At 42.7% G+C, this 20,653-nt stretch overlaps 1 protein-coding gene across 1 annotated transcript in view; it reads right to left on the bottom strand.

The window, feature by feature from the left end:
* Positions 1 to 19,635, bottom strand: part of LOC133423212 (enhancer of polycomb homolog 1-like) — a 35,768-nt gene extending 16,133 nt beyond the window's left edge. Inside the window, exons 1-8 of the mRNA XM_061713375.1 lie at positions 19,232 to 19,635; positions 8,325 to 8,484; positions 6,145 to 6,290; positions 5,732 to 5,938; positions 5,229 to 5,377; positions 3,417 to 3,570; positions 1,457 to 1,615; positions 140 to 229 (exon numbers count right to left, since the gene is read on the bottom strand). Coding sequence (XP_061569359.1) covers positions 140 to 229; positions 1,457 to 1,615; positions 3,417 to 3,570; positions 5,229 to 5,377; positions 5,732 to 5,938; positions 6,145 to 6,290; positions 8,325 to 8,484; positions 19,232 to 19,384 — 1,218 coding nt within the window. The 5' untranslated portion in view covers positions 19,385 to 19,635. The remainder of the gene's footprint in view (positions 1 to 139; positions 230 to 1,456; positions 1,616 to 3,416; positions 3,571 to 5,228; positions 5,378 to 5,731; positions 5,939 to 6,144; positions 6,291 to 8,324; positions 8,485 to 19,231) is intronic.
* Between the last annotated feature and the right edge of the window lie 1,018 nt (positions 19,636 to 20,653).

Raw genomic sequence — 20,653 nt, 5'->3', positions numbered from 1 at the left:
GGGGAGAGGGAGACAAGTTCACCACTGCATTGTTCTGTCCAGCAGAGAGTGGAAGACGAACAGGAAGGCAGCCAGAGGAGCCAGCCTGCTGCTGCCACTATAAATAGAAACAACACTGGAGTCACAGGAGGGCACTTACAGCATAATACTGACAGCCTGCCTTCCTCCTGAATGCATAGCAGCCATCTGGGTCATTCTCCTCCTCGGCCTCCGAGGAACCTGAATGAATCTACACAAACAAAAACTGAGTCAACACAGAGCCGAGGGCTTCAAATCACACTTTTATATCTGACACAGGAACTTTTTTTTTATTAAAAGGGGACCTATTATGGCATCTAATACCTATTTTAAACAGGCCTTGAATGTCTTAAAAACAAGCTTTTGATTGTTTTTGCTAAATAAATTAGAAATTCAGCCTCTGAGCCATGACTTTATCTTCCCATTCTCTAACCTCATTATCTATGCAGGATTCTGAGTGGGCGGGGGTTGGCTGCCTGAATGACGCGATACACCGCTACGAAAAAATGGCGGAAGCTCCGGCCGGCGGAGTTACACCGTGTCCTAACTGCATGCGATGCGAGCGAGCGTCAGTGACAAAATCAATTCCATTGCTTTATTTTCTATTGGACTGTCCTAACTGGCCGCGAGCGACGCTGCGCAGCGTTTTGAGCTGAACATTTGTCGGACGCCCTGCTTTTCTTTTCTTCCTGTCGCTCGCGTTGAAAGTAGGAAAAAGTCATGGATGAGGAACGGCTGGTCCAGTTAGTTGAAATTAGGGCTGTGCGATTAATCCATTTTAAATCTAAATCGGATTTATTAATCAAGACTATGTTAAAAAAAGGAAAATCGATGTTTCCTCTCTTTTTCATATAGCTGGAAAAGAAGAAGAGAGCTGTCTGCATTACAGACAGAGCTCGTCTAGTCATCTTTGTTTGGTCAAGAAAATTGTAAATGTTGTCACTTTACTAAACTCAAGGAGGATTTACAGTATCTTTCGATTGCACTTCATTCCAATTTCCCAATAGGGAAATTTGTTTGCTATTTTTCTTTAAAAATAAAGATAAAATATTTGAAACAATTTATTCCATTGTCTTTTGTAGTTTTACCAAAAAAAAAAATCGAAATCGAAAATCGGGTTTTTATATTAAAAAAAAAAAATCTGGATTTTATTATGGTCCAAAATCGCACAGCCCTAGTTGAAATGAGAAGTTATCTCTATGATTCCTCCTCATTTCACTACAAAAACCTCAATAAAGTGGCCGCTGGCTGAAGGGAGACACTGCAGAATTTGGTTGCTTTCCTCCTTCTCTGAGTTGGCAGGCTGAGGGGAGACCACTTTATATATGTTAAAGCAAGAAAAAACCTGTTTTTCATAATAGGTCCCCTTTAACATTCTTCTTAAGTGGTGGTTAATTCCACTTGCTCAATATTATCACTTTATTTGACAGCAACATACCTGTGAGTACGGTTCTTCGTCTGAGCTGGGGAAATCGTACTGGTTGAGGTCCTTGGGATTGAACACAGACGGCCCTGAATGTTGAGGAGTTGAAAACGGAGGGATCTTGGGTTTCTTTTCGTATTTCCTTTTAGTTCGTACTGCCTCGATCTTCTCAGGCTTGGAAAACAGGAAGGAAATTACATATTTATACAACAGTCTGAGTAAATAAAAACCATTTCCAAATGCAAAATAATACCATATGTAGTAGCTTAGTGCCGATGGTCTACGGCCAGGCTCTGAGAGCCTCTTCAAAACAACAGTGAGTAAAGGAGTCATTGATATGCAGATGGCAGCACGTGCCAGATGCCTCCGTGGAGCCAGCTGGCTCTTCTTCCCCCCTCCTCAATCCAGCCCGTGCCACCTTTCACCCCAACTTCCCCGGCGGGACAACCCCTCCTGTCTGAACAGACTCCAGCTCCACCGCGATTAGCCCGACTCCTTTCAGTGCTCAGACTCGGGCGACAAAGCGAACAGGGATGGAGGCTCCGCGGTGAAGAGCCCCCGCGTCAAATCAATGAAAGCAGCAGGGCTGGCACGAGGAGGGGGCCGACTTTACCCAGAAATGTGTGAGGAACAAAAGGGAAGACCGAATCAGCTGGGAGAGAGGAAGAGGGAGAGGAAAAGACGTCTCCCTGCAGGGCAGGAGATGTGGGTCACTGACAACACTGACGTCAGGATGACCTCACAGTAGGAATGGGTGATATTTTACCGTTCACGATAAACCGTCAAAAAAATTCCCCACGGTAAGAATTTGTCATCTCGCGTTAAAAAACGATAAATCCCTGTTGATGACGTTTTTGTGTAAAGCTGATTTATGATTCTGCGTTAAATCCATGCACAACGAAGGAAGGAAGGAAGGAAGATGGAGAAAGAAAGAAAGAAAGAAAGAAAGAAAGAAAGAAGGGAAGATGGAGAAGAAAGAAAGAAGGGAAGATGGAGAAGAAAGAAAGAAGGGAAGAAAGAAAGAAAGGAAGACGGAGAAAGAAAGAAGGGAAGATGGAGAAAGAAAGAAAGAAAGAAAGAAGAAAGGGAAGATGGAGAAAGAAAGAAAGAAAGAAGAAAGGGAAGATGGAGAAAGAAAGAAAGAAAGAAAGAAAGGAAGAAAGAAAGAAAGGGAAGAAAGAAGGGAAGATGGAGAAAGAAAGAAAGAAAGAAGGGAAGATGAAGAAAGAAAGAAGGGAAGATGGAGAAAGAAAGAAAGAAAGAAAGAAAGAAAGAAAGAAAGAAGGGAAGATGGAGAAAGAAAGAAAGAAGGGAAGATGGAGAAAGAAAGAAAGAAAGAAAGAAAGAAAGAAGGGAAGAAGGAGAAAGAAAGAAAGAAGGGAAGAAGGGAAGATGGAGAAAGAAAGAAAGAAGGGAAGATGGAGAAAGAAAGAAAGAAGGGAAGATGGAGAAAGAAAGAAAGAAGGGAAGATGGAGAAAGAAAGAAAGAAGGGAAGATGGAGAAAGAAAGAAAGAAGGGAAGATGGAGAAAGAAAGAAAGAAGGGAAGATGGAGAAAGAAAGAAAGAAAGAAAGAAGGGAAGATGGAGAAAGAAAGAAAGAAGGGAAGATGGAGAAAGAAAGAAAGAAAGAAAGAAAGAAAGAAAGAAAGAAAGAAAGATAAATTCCCGTTGATGACGTGTTTGTGTAACAAACATGGCGGATCTGAGAGCGAGATAGATTTATAGTTGAAAAGGTGGAGTTGAATTGTTTTTTTTTTTTTTATCGTCAGTTTTATCAGTTTTTAATTGGGATAAATGCCAGAAATGATCGTGGTAAATGTTTTAGTCCATACCGCCCATCCCTACCTCACAGCAGGGCCGTAACACGCCAACTCCTATTTCTACTGTTCCAGCAGCCACGCTCATTTACAGCTGATGGGAAGGACAACTCATTTTTTTAAATATTAAGTATTCTGTGCACAGGTGCAGCCTCACCTTCTTGTAGTCCTTCATGTCCAAGTGGTCCTGGTGTCGGTACTGGTTACTGTTGGACAGAGGAATGATGGGGATGGTGTAGACGGGCTTCACCAGAGCCCGCTGAGCCAGAGCTTCTGCCATCACCTCGCTGCCAAAATCTGGCATCACGTTCCTGACAGACAAAGAGAAGGGGAGATTATTCATGGAATCAAGGCCACGTTTACAAAAAAAAATAATCTAATTTTCGGAATGATTATTTTTCAACGACAAAACGACTCCTCAAACACACGGCAAATCTACGTACCGTATTTTCCAGACTATAAGTCGTGTTTTTTTCATAGTTTGGCCGGGGGTGCGACTTATACTTTATTATTAACACATTATTACCGGTATTTTCACACTAAACCGCAAGAACTGCAACTGACGATGATTCTGACGTAAGTGACGTAGAAGAGGAAAAGCCGCATCTTCTACCTCCGGAGTTAGCAGAGTCGTTTAAAAGTGACACCAAGGATGAAGATTTCATTGGATTTTAGTTATTTGGAGTGACACTGATGGTTTGGTAAACTTCTTAGCATGTTATTTATGCTATAGTTATCTGAATAACTCTTAATATGTCATGTAAACATACCAGGCACGTTCTCAGTTGGGTCATGTAACGTAAGCAGACATGTCTGTTCTTGGTGTTGGATTTTATCAAATAAATTCCCCCCAAAAATCTGATTTATAGTCCAGTGCGACTTATGTTTTTTTCCTTCTTTATTATGCATTTTATAGCTGGTGCGACTTGTACTCCGGAGCGACTTATAGTCCGGAAAATACGGTAGTTACACCTTTACTTTGGGGAACAAGTCAGTTTAAGTCTTACACTTATTATTAACCATGAAACGCCAATAATTCTGAATATACCATATCATGAATTATCTCCAGGACTCGGCAGAACAAATGACGTAACCAAGCGTTCATAGGTGATTGTAAACTTTGACATCCGTGGACAGAAACAGCTGCAAGAATGCACCCGAGCTCCCGTCTGCCGGAGTCATCTACTGGGAGCAGAACGGTCCAGTCTGGGAGCAAACACTCGCCGAGATGTGCAGACGGAGCGCAGGCCAGAATAACAAGAGGAAATCGAAATGTCACTACAAATCACCGGCGCTCCGTGGAGAAGGCTCCAATTTAAGCTCACACCGACTGCTACTTTCAGAGGAAATTCATTTCATTTGCGCCTCGTGTCTTGATGTGTTGTGAAGGCTCCATTGAAGAGGAAAAAATACAACCGCTCAACACTTGCACACAAACATTTTAGATATTACGACCTCATAGCTTATTAAACTTGAAAGACAAATGTATCTTTGAAGACACAAGCAAGTCAGTGAGCTTACATAGTCCTCACCGTGCTGAAGAAATGACCCTAAACTGATCATGAGAGGAGAGCGGTGTCTGTGTCACAGATTAATGGGGTTTGGAGCAGTCGCACACGCCAACCCGAGCTCTGGATTTCAAACAGTCGTCACTACAAAGCTGTTCGAAGCACCACATGTTCCTAAGGTCCACTACCGCAACCAACCGCCGGCTGAGGAGCTACAAAGTATAACGTCTTAACAGAAAGCACTCCAAAAAGGAGAGAATAAAGCCACAGCTGCAAACTAATATTCCCCAAAAATAATGCATTTCTGCCCCTCTCATACAATCAAAGCAGCGAGGCGTGCGGCTTCATTCAAAACGCCGCCAAAACCAGCGAATAAAGTGGTTGACGCGGCGCACTCTAGCCAAACAACCGCCCGCCAGGCTCTCTCTGGACCCTTTCCAAAGCTGAAATGTCACTCTAACCTCTTTTCTACTATTTCCAGAGTGAGGTGCAGCAGCTCCCTCTTGCTCTTCTCCCTCCTTTTGATCATCTCCAGGATGGTGACGGCTCGGCTCAGGTCCCGGCGCAGCTTCAGCATCTTCTCATATGACGCCTCGTCATTCTTTCGATTCTGAAAATAGATGAGTGGTGATTCAGATAACGCCGCCAGTGCTTCTTTGTTTCACAGACAGAGTTACTGGTGTGTTCAGTCTTGGTTTTTTTTTAAATCACTGGGTGTTAATATATTACGGTCAATTTCACATCGCACACATGTGGTGCACAAAAGATTACACTATCATTGTTTTTAGTTTCCAACATTGACTTTGGCCACAAATTCAGAAATACTTTGGGTTACATGCTACAGTAAAAGTCCTAATGGGAAAACAAGACATTTTCAACTAAAAATAACAACCGGTGGGCCATAAAGAGACTGAATATTCTCATTTTCGACCCCCGTTTTCCTCCTTCGGCCGGTGTGTCCTACCTTCCGGGTCTGCATCTTCTCCGTCCGTCGGCGGAAGGCCACGTAAGGGTCGCTGGTGCTAGATCCATCCCTCTTCTCCTGCTTGATGATGGAGAGGAGGCAGCCACCCTTGCAGATTTTCCTCTTGCGGCTCCAGTAATCAAACACCTCCTTGATGAGCTCGTCATCCTCCTTCAGCAGCAGCTTGGCTTCTTGAAGACTGACGAGCTGAAGAGCAACCGGGAGAAATCGGGGGTGAGTTTTGAACAACCAAAACATGTCTGGAAAAAACCCTTTGACTTCCAAGCATGAAGTATATTCGGCACTGGAACACTGACGTATTTTTTAGCAGCTAGTTTGTACACTTCAGTGACGGATGTAAAGCCAGAGGTGCGTTTGGATCCATTCAAACAAGAACACAAGGAGACAGATACCTGCTGTCCACTGCCTTTCTCCAGTCGATCAATCATTTCTTCAAACTGCAGGGCGGTGATTTCCATTTTTTTCTTCAGCTTATTCACAAACGTCTCATCTTCTGAATCTAGGTCGTAATCCGGCTGCTCTGTATCCAAACTGAAAGCTGTGAGAGAAAGAAGAGCTGGTTACAGGAGCCACAGCCACATTCTTTTAAAAGTTACACTCACACAAACATTTTGTTCAGTAAAAGAAGTGATGACAATGTTTGTCATTTGGGTGAGGTCCAGCATCTTCACCGTTATTCTGGGTTGTCCCAGACAAAAACAACAGGAATGCAGCATCCACAACTGCTTGTAGTCAGGAGTAATTATTACACGCACCAACCTGTTGTATCAGGTTTGTTCGGTTCATTTCTGTCAAGTTCATGTCACTAAATGTGGCTAAGCACTTTCACCAGACAACAAAGAGCTGCAGGACAGATATTTTCCGAGAGCCGAACTAAACCTGTCAGCTGGTTATAAATACTGCTTGACTTTTGCACTCCGCCTGGCAGGTCTTCTGGCAGCGACTCTTCTCAGAGCGCTCCGAGATGCCCTTCACTTGAACTGCAGCGCTTCAAAAAAAAAGGAACAAACGTCGGAGGTAACCGACTAAAACTGCAGATCAGACTAACAGCGTTTGTAAACGCGCCGACTGACGAGAGCTGCAGCCAATGAAAGCAAGAGAGATTCAAAAATAACAATTCCCATAACTTCTGCTGCTTGTATCCTCTACTAGTCTCCAAAGAGAGCTTTATGTCGTCAATCTCCAAACAAATTTTAATCTGAGTAATTTTCAAGGTCCCCTGAATTACATTATTATTAGGCCCTGTCCCAATACACCCACTACCCCTACTTTTCAGCCCTACCCCTAAATTTTGCGCGTTCCCGTGAGGGTAGTGGTTCCTCTTTTCACCTAGGGGTAGTGGAGAAAACTAGGGTAGTGGCTATGAATCTCCTAACTGATAACTGATCTCCTACGGATCAAGGGTTTTCTGATGCACACTAGCTGAACTAGGGCCAGAAAAATTTCCCAGAATGCTTTTCGTCGTCATTTGCGGACTGAATAAAAAAAAAAAAAAAACATGGCGGACATTTCTTATTTTTTAGTGAATAAAATCAATATTTTGAGTTAGTTTCTGCATAAAAATGCGTTTTGATTACATTTCTAGCGAGAAATATATATTTTACTTTCATAATATTCACTCAGTGAATGTATATAATCACTCGCTTGCCCGTTGTTGTGAAGTCTTTTTCCAACCTCGCCAGAATAAAGGCTGATTTATGGTTCCGCGTTACACCAACGCAGAGCCTATGCCGTAGGTTACGCGCCGACGCGCGCCGTAGGCCGTACCCTACGCCGTAGGCTCTGCGTCGATTTAATGCGGAACCATAAATCAGCTCCCGAGCCGGCAGGCAGAAATCCCGTAATTTTTGGAGCAAATTTCTTAACAGGCGTAGCTACAACTGTTAGATTTCATCTATTAAACCAACATTTATTTTCCTAAATGATTTATTTCAGCCAGCGGTAATTCTCCACAGAGCTGCAGGTTTCTCCCCGTGACGACGGCGCAGCGCGATCACGTCTGTACGTGAGCTGTGTCTGCTGCGGGCCGACGGCTCTTCTCATCTCCGAAAACATCAGATCAAATTTCTTAACAGGCGTTATTTGGATAAACTGAGCCCAGGTTGGGGATTTTAACGGTTACTTTTACGCCTGAAAAAATATTAAACTTAATAAAGTGGCATATTAACAGCGCTACAACTGAAATTAAAACAGCTTTTGGCTCTCAACTTCCTGATTTTAGGGGTGGTGCTGAAAGTAGGAGTAGTGGGAGTATTGGGACAGGCCCCTGGGAAGATTTCAAGTGCCCTAAAATCTGTCCCCTATTTTTTAGGGGTAGTGATTGAAAGTAGGGATAGTGAAAGAAAGTAGGGGGAGTATTGGGATTGGCCCTTAAAATAAACAGGTTTTTGTCTCCCATAGCAAAAACAACAGTGGATGCATCCCAGGTGGTCATGGATGAAAGCTGATGTATGCAGGTGTTTACAGCTTGTTCATTTTCGCCCCCTCCCACCCAAACAGCAGCATCCCCCCCATGTGCTCGCAGAGCCACGGCATTAGCAGATAATCCAGCGGCGGGCAGCCTGCTACTCACGCTGTATGTGAATAAGCTGCTTTGGCATTTTGAACTCCCCGGGGTAGAGGGACTCGTAGTGCGTGATGTTGCACTCTGCCTCGGGGACTGGAATAACCATGTTGTCCCGCTTCTCGCCATAGACCTGCTGTGCCGAGATCGCCCGCTGGAGATGGTGTTCCTGGAAGAGAGGGAGGGACACACACGTTCAAAACACACTCCCATTCAGACCAAAGGGAAAGTTGGTTTTACAAAATAAATATAGGCATTGGTAAATAAGGCTTGAAGCATCATCACAACACAGAATAATCAATCTGTATAGAGCCTGTTTGTACATCCCAGAGCTTGGGACTAAAAAATGTATCACGATAATTTCTGACATTTATCTCGATAACAATAAAAATTACGATTAAAAAATATAAATAAATAAATTCAACTCCACCTTTTTAACTATACATCTATCACTAAATTCAGTCTTTGGAGCCCCCAAAACACTGCTCTAAAAGAAAACTAAATGCTACTAAACTACACCAATTTGATTGATTGATTCTCTTTCTTTCTTTCTTTCTTTCTTTCTTTCTTTCTTTCTTTCTTTCTTTCTTTCTTTCTTTCTTTCTTTCTTTCTTTCTTTCTTTCTTTCTTTCTTTCTTTCTTTCTTTCTTTCTTTCTTTCTTTCTTTCTTTCTTTCTTTCTTTCTTTCTTTCTTTCTTTCTTTCTTTCTTTCTTTCTTTCTTTCTTTCTTTCTTTCTTTCTTTCTTTCTTTCTTTCTTTCTTTCTTTCTTTCTTTCTTTCTTTCTTTCTTTCTTTCTTGTTGTGCATCGATTTAACGCAGAACCATAAATCAGGCAAACGGTAAAATATCGCCCATTCCTAGTTACATGCATTGATAAATCAGAGTAACGTGACAAAAATTAGGAATTTAATTTAGTTGGTGGGACTGCAATTTTGATCGGAGGTTAAATCAATCTTTCATACCAAATTCAGGAACCTTGTCTTTTTCACAGAAGGTAAATATCATCCTACCAGTCGAGACAACCGGGGTACGGACACGGAAAGCTCTTATAACCAATTCAGTTTGTCTCCACCACAAGATCTTAAGGTCACTTCCGCACAGTCCTCTCGGTGCACCGGCGGTATAATTTATCCAAAGCAGTTGCAGATGATTGCCGACCGTGAACCGCCATGTGTTTTACAAAAGCTGCACAGCTTCACATTACTGTTCTCACCAAGTGCAAAACACGACGGCCGTTAAACAGATCCAGCACACAGACATCAAACGGACGCTAAAATGACGCATACTCTTTCCATTTGGAAAGAATGCATTTGTTGGTTTCATATATAGATAATCTTTAGGAGAAGAAAACAACAGTGCAGGGTCTCAGCGAATGCGCTCACCCGTAGATCTGCAAGTTTAGAAATGTGAGGGCGTAAAATACGACACAGCTGAACCTAAAAGCGTGAGCATTCTGGCAAAGGTACAACGTTAAGCCCTGCGTAGGTATCCCGACTAACACTCAAAACAATGACTCATTTTTATTTGTGCCTCGGAGGAACATTAAGTCACAGAGCCGTTCAAGGTGAGCTGAAATTAATGTCCGTCAGGAATGCTGCCGCACACCCTGAGCCAGGAAACCAGTTCTGAAATATCTGAAACTTTCTAGGAAAGAAAATGTAAATGAAGTTGGCAGAACAGCTACGAACGTTGGCAAATGACTCAGAGTTCGCTATTTTTATCTTTTAATCAGGACGTAACCTATGAAATATAATACTCAGACTAATCCTGGAAAAAAAGACACTTCTTGTAGATCAACTGCAGAGCAGACTAGTGATAGGTGTTGATGCAACAGATGGCCCGTCTGTTCAGATCGGTCCAGTCCCATCTCGCTCCAACACATTCTAGCAGAGCTCCTGCTCGTTTTGCTCGTTACACAGTTGTCACAACCAGTTTTTTGGCCAGCTTAAAGCGAAGTACTGCCATCAGAATTAAAACCTCAATGAAACTTTGCATTTCCATCCCCTGAAACGAGCAACTCTACACACTTGTGTTTGGGTTTTGGAAGATTCTGGCTTAGAAAGAAGCTACAGGAGAAGCGCATCACAGCTGGGAGACGGCAATGAAAGAGCAGCACGTGTCCAGGTCTGAATCATCTGTCCTTCACACGTTGATCAAGAACAGCAGTAGGTGTCGTCTACATCCAATGGACAAACTAAACAATGAGTCAAACATGTGGATTAGGGCTGAAACGATTCCTTGAATAATTCGATTACAAAAAATGATCAAGGAATTTTCTCTGCCTCGAGGAATCATTTAATTTTGCAGCTCAAAGCAGGTGTTTCGCCCGGACTACGTTTAATGCGGCACAACGCGCTGACGCCGCGCAGAAGAAAGAGGCGGCGGATACGTTTGGTTTTTGTAACGTCATGCTCAGACAGTCTGCAATGGCCCAGACGGGAGACACATGTAGCTCAGTGCTTAACTTTTATTTTCAATCCACTCTATATTCTTCTGGTCCGTTCTCCTATATGTTCCCCCTCTAACCCGGTCCTACATAGGTTCCTCTAAACATCTGTTCCCGCTACTGTTTTAACTAAAAGAAAATGTGCTCTAATACAGCAGGTCTCATCATTTTATTTTGAACACTGCCAAAACTCAAAATCTTATCAAGACTTTAACTTAAAACTTAACTACAACTTAAAATTTGCTTGACACTAGGGCTGCAGCTATCGAATATTTTAGTAATCGAGTATTCTACTGAAAATTCCATCGATTAATCGAGTAATCGGATAAAACTTGTTTAGTTAAAGAGCAATTATAAATATACATAAGATGTTAGATGTTAATTGACATCAATTGACTCAATTATATAATCCAGTAGGTTCATGGCTGTGCATTTAAAAACCCTGAACTTACACCAGTCGACCAAATTCACTGCCTTCACTCAAAAAACTAAGGATCTTACCAAGAAATGTTCTTATTTCTAACCTAAAAATGCCATTACACCTGATAACACACATAACTTAAAAGGTTAGGTGTTTTTCCCACGTGTTTCAATTGAACTTTCATTTGTGTCAAGCACATTTTAAGTTCTAGTTAAGTTTTAAGTTAGAGTTTTGGCAGTGTTCAAAATAAAATTATGAGACCTGCTGTATTGGAGCACATTAGGCACCAGTGCTGCTTGTTTTATCCATGAATGACTATAGAGATAAAATGAAATGAAAACTACCCAGTTAGCTTTATTACGTTTTTATTTTTCTGACATTTTCTGCCTTTTCTTTTAGTTAAAACTGTAGCGGGAACAGAGGTTTATGTACCGGGTAAAGGCTGATTTATGGTTCCGCGTTACAACAACGCAGTATGGTGCGCGTCGCTGCGTACCCTACGCCGTAGGCTACGGCGACGCCGTGGAGAGCCTGCACGCCAGCGCAGCCCGGCCAGTCGGACCGCCGCTCTCCGCCCTCGCCGGAGAGCGGCGTAGACTCTGCGTCGATTTAACGCGGAACATTTAGAGGGGGAACATATAGGAGAACGGACTAGAATAATATAGCGTGGATTAAAAATAAAAGTTAAGCACTGAACTACATGTGTCTCCCGTCTTGGCCATTGCAGACTGCCTGAGCATGGCATGTTACAAAACAAACATATCCGCCGCCTCTTTCTCCCCCCTTTAACGTGCGCAGCGTCAGCGTGTTGTGTCGCATTAAATGTGGTCCGGGCGTAATACGAGGCTTTGAGCTGGTGAAATTAAACGAAAAAAATAAATACATTAATTAATTAATTAATTAAACGATTCCTCGAGGCAGAGAAAATTCCTCGATCATTTTTTGTAATCGAATTATTCGAGGAATCATTTCAGCCCTACTTGACACAAATGAAAGTTCAATTGAAACACGTGGGAAAAACACCTAACCTTTTAAGTGATGTGTGTTATCAGGTGTAATGGCATTTTTAGGTTAGAAATAAGAAAACTTCTTGGTAAGATCCTTAGTTTTTTGAGTGAAGGCAGTGAATTTGGTCAACTGGTGTAAGTTCAGGGTTTTTAAATGCACAGCCATGAACCTACTGTATTATATAATTTAGTCTTAGTGATGTCAATTAACATCTAACAACTTATGAATATTTTTAATAGCTTTTTAACTAAACAAAAATATGTTTTATCCGATTACTCGATTAATCGATGGAATTTTCACTAGAATACTCTATTACAAAAATATTCGATAGCTGCAGCCCTACACCATACACCAAAATACAACATACTCTGCTCGTTAGTGATTCTACATCACTATCATAATTGTATCGTAGCACGCACCCACGTTGAACATCTGGAACGCGCATGCATGCTGATCATAGATGACATAATTAAATGAATAATAGGGTGCTGAATGTGGGTTATAATTGTTACAACAGGCCTTATCACACACCCGTTGCCTCGTGTTATAGATCAAGTTCGTGTTGCAGAATCAGCTGCACGAGAACAGCATCGTCAATAAGAGCGCGGCGGCGGTGCCTCTTATTTACATATTCAGCCCATTCAGGTCTACGCTCTGCTTTGTTATCGGCTCAGAGTCGTTATCAGCTCTTCCCACCATATTAAAACAGACTGAAAAACGCTTAAGCGTGTCCAGATACGAGACTGATTCTGTGATTTTCCCACTGGAATCGTCCAAGAAAAGCCATACAACACCCTCGTGTCAGAGTAAATGTCACAACCAATTGCTTGGCGGGTATAAATTGATAAACATGGTCGTCTGAGCGGGAATGTAAAACGCAGCGGCATCACTTCACACCGCTGACAGAGGAGCCAACCATTTCCTTGCTCTCAACTGAAGGTTAAAAAGCTGAGAACACGGCATCAAACTACAGCACATCTGCTACTGAAAATGTTAAAGACATCTACATAATAGGAAAAAGAAATCTTGCAGCCCGTTAGCAACAGTAACCAGGGATCAATTCAACCCCTGTGTTTACAACACTTTCATGACTAATGACTTCTTGATCTGACATCACAAGAGCTTCTAACATTCAAGGCTGGACCATTTACACTTAAATAATACAATACCTATTGATAACATACATTATATGAGTCTGAGCTGGAAGTTTCCTTCAAGGCTGAAAAATTAATGGATTAAATGGAGAATTGGTTTTAAAAAAATGAATATATGCATTGGTAAATAAGGCTTGAAGCCTCATTTATGTGTTGATGAAGCTACTGTGTGCATCTGTGAATTCACACAGATACAAGGGCAGAAAAACATGCCGTGTAGCTTCTCTATGCCCTGGAGCAATAATCAGTGGGAAACCACGCCGACCCGTGAATGACCATCAATGGTGGAGGGTTGAGAATCCTGCGTGAAACGAGGAGAAACCTGAGCCTGCACCAGACCGGCCTCCGCAGGTTCCTGTGATGAATGTCTGGCAGCGTTCAGCCGGCTGCCCTAACCCTCCTCTGACCTAAACATATTCTAATCTCTCACAGCTGTGATCTTCACAACCACCGTTAACAGCCTGGGATTTCCTCTGCTCAGGAACCGGGCGACTGCAGATTAGGGGCTTTTTTTGAATGGCACACACGTGCACACACACAAGAAGGGGTTCTTTGTTTATTCTTGGACCGAATGCAACAGTTTCAAAGTTAAAGTTGACACAAAAATACTGTACGATCATACACACGCACGGCTCCCCCCCCCCCCCAGACATTAAGGCCCTGTCCCAATACTCCCCCAACCCCTAGTTTTCAGCCCTACCCCTAAATTTTGCGCGTTCCCGTGAGGGTAGTGGTGTCCCAATTCCTCTTTTCACCTAGGGTTAGTGAAGAAATGTAGTGTAGTGGCTATGAATCTATCCCTACAGGTGTAGGGATTTCCGATCCTCGCTAGTTTTCTAGGGACAGAAACATTTCCTAGAATGCTTTTCGTCATCATTTGCGGACTGAATCAAAAAAAACAAAAACATGGCGGACATTTATTATTTTTTAGGGAATAAAATCAATATTTTGAGTTAGTTTCTGCATAAAAATGCGTTTTGATTACATTTCTAGCGAGAAATATATATTTTACTTTCATAATATTCACTCAGTGAATGTATATAATCACTCGCTTGCCCGTTGTTGCGAAGTCTTTTTCAAACCTCGCCAGAACAAAAGGCTGATTTATGGTTCCGCATTACACCAACGCAGAGCCTACGGCGTAGGGTACGGCGTAGGGTACGGCGTACGGCGCGCGTAACCTCTGCGTCGATTTAACGCGGACCCATAAATCAGCTCCGGAGCCGGCAGGCAGAAATCCCGAAGTTTTCTGAGCAAATGTCTTAACAGGCGTAGCTACAACTGTTAGATTTCATCTATTAAACCAACATTTATCTTCCTAAATGATTTATTTCAGCAAGCGGTAATTCTCCACAGAGCTGCAGGTTTCTCCCCGGGACGACGGCGCAGCGTGATCACGTCTGTACTCCGGCTGCTGCTTCGAGCCGGCGGCTTTTCTCATCTCCGAAAACATCGGGTTGGCTCTCAGCTTCTGGTTTTAGGGGTGATGCTGAAAGTAGGAGTAGTGGGAGTATTGGGACAGGCCCCTGGGAAGATTTCAAATGCCCTAAAATCAATCCCTTCTTTTTTTTTCGTGTAGTGATAGAAAGTAGGGCTAGTGAAAGAAAGTAGGGGGTGTATTGGGATTGGGCCTAAATGTTCAACTCCCATCAACTATTATGCATTTAGGGGTGAACCAGCTTCACTCATCTTACCATTGTAAATGAGACCGTACTTTAATACAGCAGACAACTTAAGGATTCAGGTCTACAGGCAGTTTCTATCTGTGGATTTGAAATCCTTTAGCTTTCCACCTGGTTTATATGAACGTTTCTGTTATTCCAGACTTGTACAACCATGTGCAGTGCTGGTAAATACTAAATAGCCATCAACACAGATGTAGTCTCGTTTACCGTGCCCATCGTTGCACACTTGGACGCAGCATGGTACTCTGCCTCCCCGTAACCCGTCTGCACAACTACTACAGCAGATTGTTAAGACATCTGAACACATCTGACACAAATGAGCTGGTGTTATTGACTACATGTCAGGAAGGGCATCCCAGGACAAGCCCAGGACCTGACGGAGCATACAGAGCAGCTACGTCTTAGGAGAGTATCATGTAACAAGCTGCTGCTAAGTTTGGGCCTCCCTTTATTGTGCAATATTTTATATTAGTGCACAAGTGTTTTTTCTGGGTCCAGTCGATCTGGACCGCTGGGAGGTCAGTCTGGAGCCAACGCTCTTACAACAACATCACGCTGTTTACAGAACGGGGGCTTTCATCATCTTGTTGAAACAAATCTTTTCCCAGGGACGGTCCTGCACGGCTCATCTCCGACAACAACGCTTGTCTGGCCGATGAGAAACGGCACTTTCAGCCACAGGACAGACGTGCTCTGCTGCAGACGATGTGAAATAAGCCTCGGCCCAGAGAAGATGCAGTTTAATAATAATAGAAACAACAACAAAAGGAGGCAAGGCCGTTCAGATAGTCTCTCATGGTAAGATACGCAGATACGGGAGAGAGAGAACATCATTTCCACAGCACTACATGTTCCTTGCATTAAATGTAAAAAGGGGAGGAAAAAAAGAGACTCCTATAAAAGTTGCCATGGCAACGAGAGTGGCCTCCTGCAGGTGTTTTCAGGTCCATGCTGACCGCAGGAAGGCGAGGAAGTGTTGAGGACTCCCATGTGTACGCTCAACTAAGACACAACCAGCTGATTAGTCCCAGAAACACTGCCACACATTTATACCTTCATAAAAGCCAGGAGGTGATCAATATTTACCAACACTGTCAGAAGTTGCTTTAACTAACGGCCAGGAAACATCCAGCGCACTAATGTGGACTTACAAATCACAGCTCAAGTGTTTCCTGATGCAAAACTGCTGATTTAAAACATTCAGAGCAGATATAAACTTTTACGCCCAATTCCACCTCATGATCAATAATTCTGAACAGAATTAGTTTTAATTCCAGACCTCTAGGATCTACTTGATTATTAAAAGCCGTCTGTCCTTTTTTCACTCCCAACATTATCCATTTCTACCTAGTGATCCTGGCCGCCGTCCACAGTGCAAATGTTAACATTTAAACGTGCTAATTGAACTATTTAAGTCTGAAATCTAGACATAAAACAGAGCGGAGCCCTGTAGGCCAACGGTTAACTGCATTAGTAAATCCAACATCAGGTATTCTGATCCACAGCACAACACTGATGGCACAAATTATGCATTTAGGGGTTAATCGAGTCTGGCAGGCTTGATGCTGCGAATGCTGATGAGGCAGACGTAAAAAAATACAGTCACAATGACAAATCCACAAATGCCCAAATCCTCAAATCCAGCGTTACAGTCGGCAAACTAAATACGGTGAATTAACCACAGCTCAATATATCAAATCTAAGTATGCGTGCATGTTTTATGGCAGCGATGCAAAAGCCCTGCACGCTGCAGCTACTCGCCACCTCGACATTACTCGCAGTCCCTCGTGCGCTCATTTAGTCTGCTCAGGACAGCCGCTCCATTGTTACTGGACAGGATGTGGGTCACGGAGCTCAGTCAGCCACTGGCTCGTAGTAAAACTGTCCTCTTTATCTCTTATGTCACGCTGTTATGTAATGACACAGTGTGTATGTTTACAGTAGGTTGGGGGGAGCCGGCGGGGCCGCGGCTGGAGCTCTGCTGACTTTGCATTGTGTCAGTGGCCTCCCTGTGTTTGTGTCTGCTGAAGGAATTACCGGCACCTCAACTGGAATTCAAGCCATCCCACCCGGCCATAGTTTGAAATATTGATGAAACCCAACTGTGAAATGACTGTGACTAAGTTGCGTTTTCTCAAATCACACAAGAAGTGTCCTCTGAGAATGACGAATAAAAATCAGAACTTCCTCACGTTTTGGTAGTTTCGTTTGAATTCCTGCAAGCACGAACTGTCAATGCTTTTCCCTCGAAAAAGACAGACACGCGTGACCAATCAGCGCAGGGAAAGCCCCTCGTGGGTGGAGCCGACCACATGTGAGGGGATTCTTGGAGGGCATCATCCAGTCTCCCGGAGGAGCCGTGGATTCAAAACTTTACAACCACTTGTGCAACTTTGGAGGAGTTAGATGAGGCAACAGCCTGCACAAATCACACCAGGGAAGCCGGTTCCTACAGATAAGTGAAAGTGAATCTCTTCGCTATGCAGAAAATGTGTTTCCATTGAGCAACGTGTTTTTGAATCTCAGACAAACAAACCCATCCGAGTGCAGAAACTTTTTTCTGATAGTTTTGCTAAACTCACCATGTTTCTAAATGGAAACATTTTTGTTTGCAAACCAAAATTGCACTAATATAAAAGCATTCAATGTGTCCAAGTAAAATTCCATTATGAACAGACTTACAAAACTCGACTTACGGTCTGAATTCAAACACCAAACCAGCTCTAGATCGAAAGGCACACAACTTTTAAATAGTTTAACAGCATCTTTCTACAACTATAACGTGGATTTATTAGTTTGCAACTGTAAATGAAAGATGTAACATGTCAAACCACACATCACATCTCATCCGTATCAATCACAGCATCTTTGAAGGAAACCATGCAGGACTCCCGGGAAACCATAAGTATAATGCCAATTCTGACAGTGGGGTTAAAACTGTCAATAAATCGACTCCACTAATCTTCTACAGTGTGTTTTTTACCAACATCACTGTTGCAACTCACTAGTCTTTGATAGTAAAAGCAGAAGCACAGACTGAAGAGCTCAAGAGATCATTACCATTCTCTCTGACTGTCAAAATACTGCTCAAGTAGGGTTGCCAACCCCCCCTTGAAAAACAGAATCGTCCCGTATTTATAAACTAAAGTATGCATCCCATATTTATAAACTAAAGTATGCATCCCGTATTGAGCTGAAAAGGGACGCACTTTGTCCCATATTACTGTGAGAGTCAAAAAATAGTCATAAAATGCCAATGGAAAATGGTATTGAGCTGTTGTTTACAAGTTTTCTACAGACTTTCTGTTTGCACTTTTGTTATTGCACTAAAAAAAACTTGTACTATTACAGAATGGATGTTCTGCTTTCTTTCTATTGTTTTATACTCATTTATACAATTTTAAGTTAAGCAGGACAGGTTTCTGTTTAAGAAAGATACTTATCTTATTCAGTTCATTTTGTTATTATGTATTAAAGTGAATTGCTGGATAATAATTTGTTTTCCACGTGTTCATGGCTTTCAAATATAAGCATCTAATTCAATTCAGGTTCGAGTCAAATAGTTAAAAAACCGTTTCACTCACAAAAAAGGGGCTAAAAAGAATTCACAACACTAGGAATCTGGTTGAGGTGTCCCTTATTTAGTTTACAGGGAGTTGGCAACCCTATGCTCAAGTATCAAAATGTGCACATAAAGCCAGTCTGGACTTTGCAATGCAGCAATTAGTGTAAGGTTGTTATTTCTTGTTAATTAATCAGCTTTCTCCTCCTAACAGCAGCACACATGGCGGCTGCCTGTCAGCTGTCAGAGCCGGCGCGGCTCAACGTCGCCCCCTGGCGGCGGCGCGCCGCCGGTGCGCGCGCCCGCGGCCTGTCCCGCTCGCCCAAGAGAAAGTCAACAAAATGGCGGCGCCGACGCGGATCACGTGACTTCTTTGTGCATTCGGGCGCCGTTTCGCGGGGAACCAGTGCACAAAACACGCTTCGTGGATAAAATATCGGAGTAGTTAAAGCTCACAATCCCACACGCGGTGAAACGGATGAGCAAATTCAAACGCCCGTCGAGATCCGTCGTGTGAAGGAAAGGGGCCGATGTGGCCGCCATTTTGCACAAGCTTGCGCAGGCAACATAGTTGCATCCGTCGACACGAACACCCCGTCAAAGTGCTCAACCGGGGCGCAAATAAATACACATAAATACCGATTCCTCTTCTTTCTCCATCCCAGTCGGCATCTGCGGTACAGCCCGGTTGATGGAGGCATATTCGTGCAGGTCCGGCAGATCCTCGCAGCGGAAGACGGGCAGGGGCTTACCAGCATCCAGCGCCCGAGCCCGAAACGACAATTTACTCATTTTTTTTTTTTTTTCACGATAAAAGACGCATAAATCTGCTCGGAGTAACAGCAGGTCTGGTTTGAGTTCTCATGGAGGAATCTGGGACGGTTTCCGAGCAGGTGAGTGGAGAAGGTCCGTGGCAGCGCTGCGCAGAGCCCCGGCAGGCCCGGGTCTCGGTGCTCTCCGTCGGTGTGTGTCGCTGCTGCGCTCCGCTGGTCCTCCGCGGCTCAGTGCGCCATGGCCAACATGGCGGACATTACAAACTCATGCAGCTCGCAGCTCGCTCGCTCGGCGCGGCCCAACCCCCTCGATCACTAGAACAGCCATTCCCACGCAGGGCAGCACGCCTGCGCGCTCCGACGAGCCGGGAGGAGGAGAGGAGGAGAGGAAAGGAAAGAAAAGGAGGGAAGGAGAGAAGGAGAGAGGAGGAAGAGGGATGATGGAGATGGGACCCTCAGTTTGGGGATCTTATTATTTACCACTCTCATTCAATAAAAACTATTGTTTAATGCATTAAAATTTGAATACAGCCCCGCCCCCTAATGCGCAACTACACATGACTATAAAACATCATTAATAAGCTTTCATGCACTTTTTTCATCCTATTTAAAATCTTTGAAAGAAAGTATTAATCCTAAAGCCAGCAAAACTAGAAGACTGTGAAGAATACAATTTAATATAAATCTTGTATCTCGAGCTTCTTTATTTTTTTGTTCTTTTACTTTGTTTTTCATGGATATGTAAATTTGAAATGTGAAATATTCTATATTTGTGTATCTACATTTTGTCCTACAGTGATGTAACATTTTCCTGTTCATATATTTCAATAAAAATAAAAAAAAAATAAAAATTAATAAGCTTTCATTCATTGGCTATAATGATGTTTATAATCCTGCCAACATAAAAACAAAATTACAATTTAAATAAGAGAACCAATGAGAACCAATCCCTCTATTTCCAATATGAATTTCCATTTCACCTATTTTTTTTGAGAACCAAATAAATCAATAAACACACAGGATGTTTATAATCCTGCCAACATTTAAAAAAAAATAATAATAATAATGCATTAAAATTTGAATATAACCCTGCCCCCTAACTACATATGACTATAAAACATCATATATAAGCCTTCATTCATTGGCTATAATGATGTTTATATACTGCCAACATTAAAAAAAAATAATAATAATTAAAATTTAAATAACAACCAATCCCTCTCTTTCCAATCTGAATTTCCATTTCACCTATTTTTTTGAGAACCAAACAAATCAATTAAAACACACA

The sequence above is a fragment of the Cololabis saira genome, chromosome 22 (assembly GCF_033807715.1).
Source record: "Cololabis saira isolate AMF1-May2022 chromosome 22, fColSai1.1, whole genome shotgun sequence".
NCBI classification, from domain to species: Eukaryota; Metazoa; Chordata; class Actinopteri; order Beloniformes; family Belonidae; genus Cololabis; species Cololabis saira.
This window is presented reverse-complemented; position numbering and strand designations above follow the sequence as displayed.